The 7,737-nt window shown below is 37.6% G+C and overlaps 1 protein-coding gene across 1 annotated transcript; it reads left to right on the forward strand.

Annotated features, from left to right (window-relative positions):
- On the forward strand, window positions 1-7,737 carry LOC100889323. The gene is made up of 6 exons (XM_003729887.3): window positions 1-251; window positions 2,144-2,193; window positions 3,068-3,176; window positions 3,468-3,548; window positions 5,264-5,366; window positions 6,107-7,737. Exons 1-6 carry the CDS (start codon window positions 69-71, stop codon window positions 6,529-6,531), a joined length of 951 nt encoding a protein of 316 aa, XP_003729935.1. The 5' UTR covers window positions 1-68; the 3' UTR covers window positions 6,532-7,737.

Raw genomic sequence — 7,737 nt, forward strand, 5'->3', positions numbered from 1 at the left:
TTGCACTCTACAATATTTGCACACCTAGCGTTCCATAATTGACGAGATGCGCTCAAAATCTGAACGAAATGGCTGTCAATTTTAGGATTGGAGAGTGTTTTACGACGTATAAAGACCTGGAAGAAAAGATCAAAAGATTTGTTAGGAGCTCATGGTCTCCACTTTACATCAGAGAATCAAGAAAGATCACATGTACTCGTCGGGCTCCTAATAAAGTCGTGAACGAGAGCCTGGTTTACGGCGATTTGAGGGTAAGTTCATGGGCACCGCACGTTGATGGATGCCCCTATCTCCAAAATGTATGTTGAGAACATACATGTAGGTGTACATCATGTACTGGTACGTATATGTAGACCTACATACATGTACATGTAGCGCACCGCGCTGCATTGTATTTCGCAGTGACAGGTGCAGGTGCATACATGTACTGTATGTAAACCGACCGGAGACTGAGTACGTGTACATAATGTTCTAGCCTAGATGATAATTGATAATGCACTCAATAGTCTACTGAAGTGCATACTATTCATAACTGACAAACTGATAACCCAAGTCATACAAAATGTTAATTCTAATTCAGTAGGCCCTAATTGAATTAAATTGCTTTTAATTTGAGTCTGTATTAATTTTTGATACTGTCTGACTTCCATATTTTCCCACACATAGCTGCATTAGATCTAACTGTTATACTATCCTGGCTGGCTTAGACAGCAATAACCATCTGATTTGGGTCATTTCTTTAATAAAACTGACATTTGTTGTCATTCCCCAATACAATCTATAATCGGAGGTCTAGTGGAGCAAGACGTAGTCTCAGTGGAACAACCGACGATTAGAGAGACTGAAGCTTTCGGTCTAGGCTGGCTGTGTATCAAAAGCTGTGCTATTGATTCTCAACATTTCAAACACTACTCACTAGCGTACTGTACGAAACTCAACTGATTTCACTCAAAATCGGTACTTGAGTCGAGTCTAACTCTTAAGTTAGCCTAAGTTGAGTAACAATTGATGACACCTAAATTGCAGGTCTCTTTTTTCCCAACCTGAGCAAGTAGACTACAGCGACCCCTCCCTTTAAAAAAGAAAAGAAAAATAGGCCTTTTCAGAAGTTCTTTTATCTTCCTTCATTGTCTTACTATTATTGTTTTTGTTATAGTTTGTCCACAATCTATATGTTTTAACAAGTCATCTTCTAATTTGACAATTCATCATATACCTTTCTAGCTTACTAATCTCCTTTCACAATATACATGTCCTGTGCCAGGCTGCCAGCAAGCTTAATTGCTCGCTTTCTGTATTTCAAATGATATCAGCCAGGAAGCTATTATGTCTTGCTGTATATTGTCAGGTATTACTATTATTATCAATACATAATTCTTAATACAGGCGCGTGCACAGGGGAGGGGGGAGAATTTGTGTTATTTTTTTTTAAAGGAAACCCCCCCCCCCCCCTCCCCTCAAGGGTGACAAAAAAAAAGTGAAAAAGTGACCTTATATAGTTTTAAGCAGGGGATAAACCTCTGTGGTATTTAAGCACCCCCTCTGCAGGTTTATCTTTATACTTGATAGCAATTTATATTGTCTTTTCGTGATCCTGTGGAAATAAATGAAATTGAATTATTGATATCATTATTATTATTAATATTAAAAATATTATGTTAAATTTTATTATCATTATTATTATAATTATTATGTTTATTATAATTCCAATTATAACTATTATCATTATTAATATAATTGGTATTAATATTATGTTTTGATTATTCATCAAAGCGAATGGCAAACTAAGTGGACAAAGACCTTTATCACAGTAATTTTAATAAACGTGTTCAAGTTTCATGTATTTCCATTCCTTTCCTTCATGTTATCACCAATCCCACAGTACCTTTATGGAAATTATTTTCTGTATCATTTTTAATTTCCTGTTTACCAGGCCTGATAATTACCTGATTTAAATCGGTTTGCCCCCTTATTTTCCCTATTTTTTCCCAATTTTCTTACTCAAAAGGGGGGAATGTTCTTTAGATGCAATTTTTTTTCCCTGGATCCTTTTTTTTTACACAAGAGGATGATGGTCGGTGGAAACCCCACCCCTTTCTTTTTTTAGTGCTCACTATCACCCCTGGTTTACTTAATCTCCTAGTATTGCTGCATTCATGGAGGACGAAGTGGAGATGCCCAAAACCGCAAAAGGTAAGCTAGGCTATACAGGGCTATCTTGTACTCTAGTTTACATGGCATATTAGTGTTTTACTGGTTAGTGGTTGTTATTTTTACCTGACTGCTAAGAAAGCATAAATGCTTGTTAGTAAACAACCAGAGGAACGACGGCTTTAGGTCCTCTGCGAAAGACCAGTAATGAAGATTAATGCCTTGCCAAAGGGCACTAGCGCATAGACTTGGTTTCAAACCCAGGTCGCAGGAATACGAGACCACTGCTCTACCAACTGAGCTATCCTTTTAGGATTTTACTTTGGGAATACCGGTATTCTTTTTCGTGATTTTACATGAATTTAGTATTAGTTCTCTCCATGATTCATCAGTCAAAAATACCTGTAAAAAGATTGCCGGTAGGAGAATCTTTATGAATTGAATGCTCTACCCTCCTTTTTGTTTTTTCAATGTGTTATTATTTTGCAACCAGCACATGTGATTTCAATTTTGATTATTGATTATATTTCCTGTAAATAAAAGAGGAGGATCCTCGATATATAAAAGGGCACCTCTTCCAGAGGTTTTCAAAATTGATTTGATTACCGGTAGTAGCTATAAAAATTGACAATACATGTACATGCTGATTGGAATTTAGCAAGTCAGGTCTCTAACCTTCTCTGAAAGGTCTTATTGATTTGTTTTGTTTTATTTTTAGCAGTGAAAAAATACATGGGGGGCTCGGGGCGAATTAGCCCCCAAAATGCCTAAAAGAGCCCTCGAAAATCAGAAAAGAGCCGCTGTAAATTTGCATAGAGTTCAATGCAAAACAAATTTTAGATTGTTATTTTTCATGCAGGCAAGCTTGAAAAGTAGCCCCCGAAAAATAAATATTAATTTTTTCCCTGATTTTCAGCACCCATCAAATGGCATGTCCATTCATGATGACCCTCCGAGCCGATGCAGATGGCCGGTACCTCAGGGTCACCAAAGCCATTCTGGAGCACAACCACCCAGTGTCAAAGGTGAGTCACAAAGGCGAGGTAGAACATCAAGTTCAGTCAGAGAGAAGGAAAAAAATGTAGCATCTTGCACATAATATTTATGATAATGCTGTTTGGCCACAGCAATCAAGACATTTAAAAACATACAAATGTACAAATGAAATTTAAAAAGCAAGTCTAAAACATTAACATATAAATTTAATGGTTATTTAATTAAAATGGCACAGGCCATGTAAATTCGAAAAACTATTAAATATATATAAAATTGTTAAGTCTTTCTTTCTTTCTTCCTGCATGTCTTTCATACCCTAGGAGATATATGACCAGTTACCTCGCAGGTTTCGCATCAGATTCGATCCAGAGGCTCATCCTACACCTGCCTCAAGACATAAGGTTCGCTCAGAATTATTTTAATTTTTAATTATTTTGTTCATTCATTCAAAGCTTAGGGCAAGTCCACTATGCCCCGATAGAGCTCGACACGAACCGGCAACCAGAATGTATGTCTTGACCCAGACCAAGAGAGGCATCATACAGTAGGATGCGGGTCCATCATGTGAGAGAGGGGGAGGATTAAGGACTCAGTAATCTTTCTTTGGGTTGTGTAGTCCTGAAAAGGACTGTTGGTGTAGTCTTGAAAAAGACTGTTGGTTATCTTTTTTAGCGTATAGTTCTAAGGAGAACTATAGCGCTTGGAGAGGATGGGTGGCGGGAGTGGCTTGACGTTTCGAACAGGTTGACTATCCGTCGTCGGGAGTTACTGATGAGCACTCATTTTAAGTTCCAGATTTTGCACTGTATTTCGGATAATTTTCTGTATTAAACTCCAGGCCCTCCAACTCTGGGAACGGAGGGACCGCATGCCTGTTCCAAAAATCTCTGGCTCGTATTAAAGAAAAAGATCTACCCGTATTGACTTTATGCAGGTGTCATTTGTAAGACGCACCTTTTGACCCCCGGGGATGGTGCGTCATGGTTGCGTCATGTTCCCCCAAATCGCGACGCACAGTACCTTCATGGCCGCAAAATGTCCGTCACAATACTGACCCATATGTGCGTCATAGTAAGTCACTTTACCACGTTGCGTCATTTGGTGTGTCAATGGGACCGTCACTTTCTCCAAGCAGAAGTGTTTCTCAAATGTGCGTCATTGGCTAGTCATTTTCATGAAATGGTGTGTCATATGTTTGACTCAAATGTGCGTCGATGGAATGTAATGGTGTGTCACTTTCTGTGACGGAAGGTGCGTCATGGTATCAAAATGTACGACTCACATCGGTACAATGACGCACCATTCCCGGGGGTCAAGAGGTGCATCTTACAAATGACAAGTGCATTACACACTGAAGTTATGTTGAAAAGGGGGGGGGGGGGGTGCTGAAAAGGCTTGTATAACAAAATAAACAGTGTAGTCTTGAAAAAGACTGTTGGTTATCTTTTTTAGCGTATAGTTCTAAGGAGAACTATAGCGCTTGGAGAGGATGGGTGGCGGGAGTGGCTTGACGTTTTATTAAAGGAAAAGATCTACCCGTATTGACTTTACACACCAGACTTATGCTGAAAAGAGGGGGGGGGGGGTGCTGGGAACACGCATATATGCGTACCCTAAATAATACTGAGTGGGGGGTTGGGATTAAACTATTCCTCACATAACAGTTCACAAATTTGTACACCTATCAGGATTTGCCTATTTCATTTTGAAAAACTAGTTTAGTTCGTTCGTTCGTGTCTCCTTAGATCAAGATAGTTATGTAAAGTTCCTTAATTTAAAAGTAAATTAAATTAAATTAAATTAAGTTCTTCCATTGCCCGATTCCTGTGAAGTCATACATCTAGAGAATTAGCTCTTCCATCAATCTTTCCGAAATCTCTTTATCTGATTCGTGTTGAATCTAAAAAACAGATGATGGTTTCGTGATCTTACTTCATAATTCTTGTTCGAGAATATACGAGATGATACGATATATCGGTACTCTTCCCTCTAACTATTCATAAAATAATGATCAAACTTTGAACGTAATTTCTCGTTTAATCTTTCTATTAGAGCTGATTTTCATTTTTTTCATTTTCTCTTTTTCTTTTGTCCCCTCCACGAAATGTTTTTTTAGACAAAGAAGAAGCTGAGTAGGCACCCTTACTCAATGAAACGAGAAGAGGTTGTCAAAGCAGAACAGTCGATATCACCAAAACCAGAAAACAACAATCTTGCAGGTAAAGGCATTCATTTTTTTATCTTTTTCAAGTTTGGGACTTAAAGATAAAGGTGAGTTCTGGTCATCCGATCGCATTGCGAAAGAAAAGATGTGGAATGGATCAGAAAAAGTTGATCATGTAGCATGTAAGTATTGATGAGTACTGCAAAGTTCTGGAGTCATCAAAATCATAATAAATTTGGCCCAGTCTTGGTAAAGTAACAAGCACTATACACAGAAAGATGTATATGGGACTACACAAATGGTGTCAGGCTACTAACCTTGATTTCCTAATCTTTTTATGCTCATTACTCAGCCAGTATACATTTTCTACCAAAATTTTTTGGCAAATGACAGTTATTTTTAATCTTGAACATTCAGTGTAAGTTTCGTTTGATTGTGTGAGAATTCATTTTTTGTCACCTTTATCTTTAATGATGATTTCTACTTTGGCTCATAGTAAAGGGTACCAATAACCTACAAGATCATTTGTGAACAGCTTGAATGGATAATGGAGGTGTCGTGGTGTTGTGGAAACCATTACGAATTGGTCAAAGAAAGGAAGAAAAGCCTCTCTTTGTCCCAAAATATTAGAAATTGTTTCAGAATTAATGTGATTTGAAACTTACAACAACAAAAATACACGGGGGGCTCAGGGCGAATTTGCCCCCGAAATGCCCAAAAGAGCCCCCCGAAATTTTTTTTTTTTTTTTTTCCTTGATTTTTACATAATTATGCTGTCTATCTTTTATCCTGCAGCTAACTCCATTCACATGAACAATCACGGACTACCCAACCACGTTGTCCTAGACACCATCTCTGAAGCACCACGTTTCCAGGTTCCCGCATCATCAACCGAATGCCACAACTCCTGGAGCGATGACCTCGAGGGAATGCTTCCCCCAAAGAAACGGCGGTCCAGCATTTCAAACGAGGACTTACATGACACCCTCGTGTCTCAAGCGCAGAGGCAAGTGGAGCGCGAGAAGGACTCGGGCGAAGTCCGCGGGGCGCTGCTCTCGTACCTCCGGAGGCACAATGAACAGGATGAGGAGGACAGATTTTTCTTGAGCATGGCTGCCGTCGTCAGGACACTGCCAACGGATGTCCGAGCAACTCTGAAGTTTCGCATCCATCACATGATATTCGATGCGCAGATGGATAACATGTCACAGACCTCATAGCAGGAATCAGTAGGGATTAGTGTTGTACCCATCGCTGGAAGGTTTTTTTCAAATGTGGTATCAACTTGCAGATATCATTAAATGGATATTACTGGAGCGGGTTTGTTGTACAACTCATTTTGTTCAGAGATTTTCTTTCTTCTTTTACCCAAAATTCTTCCTTTTTTTGTTCACTTTGTTTATTTTATTTTACCTATTGTCATTAGGCCATGGCAAAGATGGGAATATTTATCAGTCTTCATTTAGTTGCTGTGAATTGCCAAATTAGACCTTTAATTAGAAGATATTTAATTTGAAGTTATGTACATTATATTTTTCTTACTTCCAGTTTGTTCAAAAAATTGTCTTGAGCAAATATCTTCATGAAATATGTTCAATGATGTGCAGAGTGGTTAATTTATTTGCAATAGTATGACTATGTAATGTATTGTATCGTGCAATACCACACATAAATGAAGTCAGGAGAACAAAATATAAATATTTTGATTGCTTTAAGATAATCAGTTACTAATAAGACCAAGTGATATCTCTTGGAAAATATAATTCTTCATTTATTTTGAATTTCAAAGGAGTTGTTAGCTATTTGTAACCAGAGGTTACCCACATGTAATATTACATACCGGTACTAGCCTAGAAAGGGTTGTCTGTATGAAGTCAGTTTCAAACTGACATATTTTTTTTTGGGGGGGGGGGGGATGGGGGCCATATTTTGGAGAGATTTTCATATTATGGTCTAAAATTAACTGGTATCTCTTAGAAAAAAAAACATTCTAAGCCCTGGAAAGATCATGGAATTTCATATTTTACAAATATTTGCATTTTCCTCAGATGATAATATCCAAGGCATTCTACCTCCTCAAATACATATTCTTGTGATGCATAACACTGCCATGTTTCATTTAACCCATTCAATATGAGAACCTTAAAAAGGCTTTCAATCATCTTTTCTTCTTTAAATTGGTAATTTTTCTTTTAAAAGTATGTTTTATGTTGTCATAAAATGTGTTATATGAAGAAAAAAAAACACAGGGACTTCAATATTATATTGTATGAAAATAGCTGAATTATGTGATAAAAAAAACTGATTTTCAACTTGTACATGTATGTTGCCAATTTGATCATTTGATGATGAGCGTGTTTTGAATTTTGTCTTTAAAAAAAAAAATCCGGGTATCGATCAATAAATATATTTTGATGCATTAGAAA

Source organism: Strongylocentrotus purpuratus, unplaced genomic scaffold, assembly GCF_000002235.5.
Source record: "Strongylocentrotus purpuratus isolate Spur 01 unplaced genomic scaffold, Spur_5.0 spur5_scaffold_12, whole genome shotgun sequence".
Classification (NCBI taxonomy): domain Eukaryota; kingdom Metazoa; phylum Echinodermata; class Echinoidea; order Camarodonta; family Strongylocentrotidae; genus Strongylocentrotus; species Strongylocentrotus purpuratus.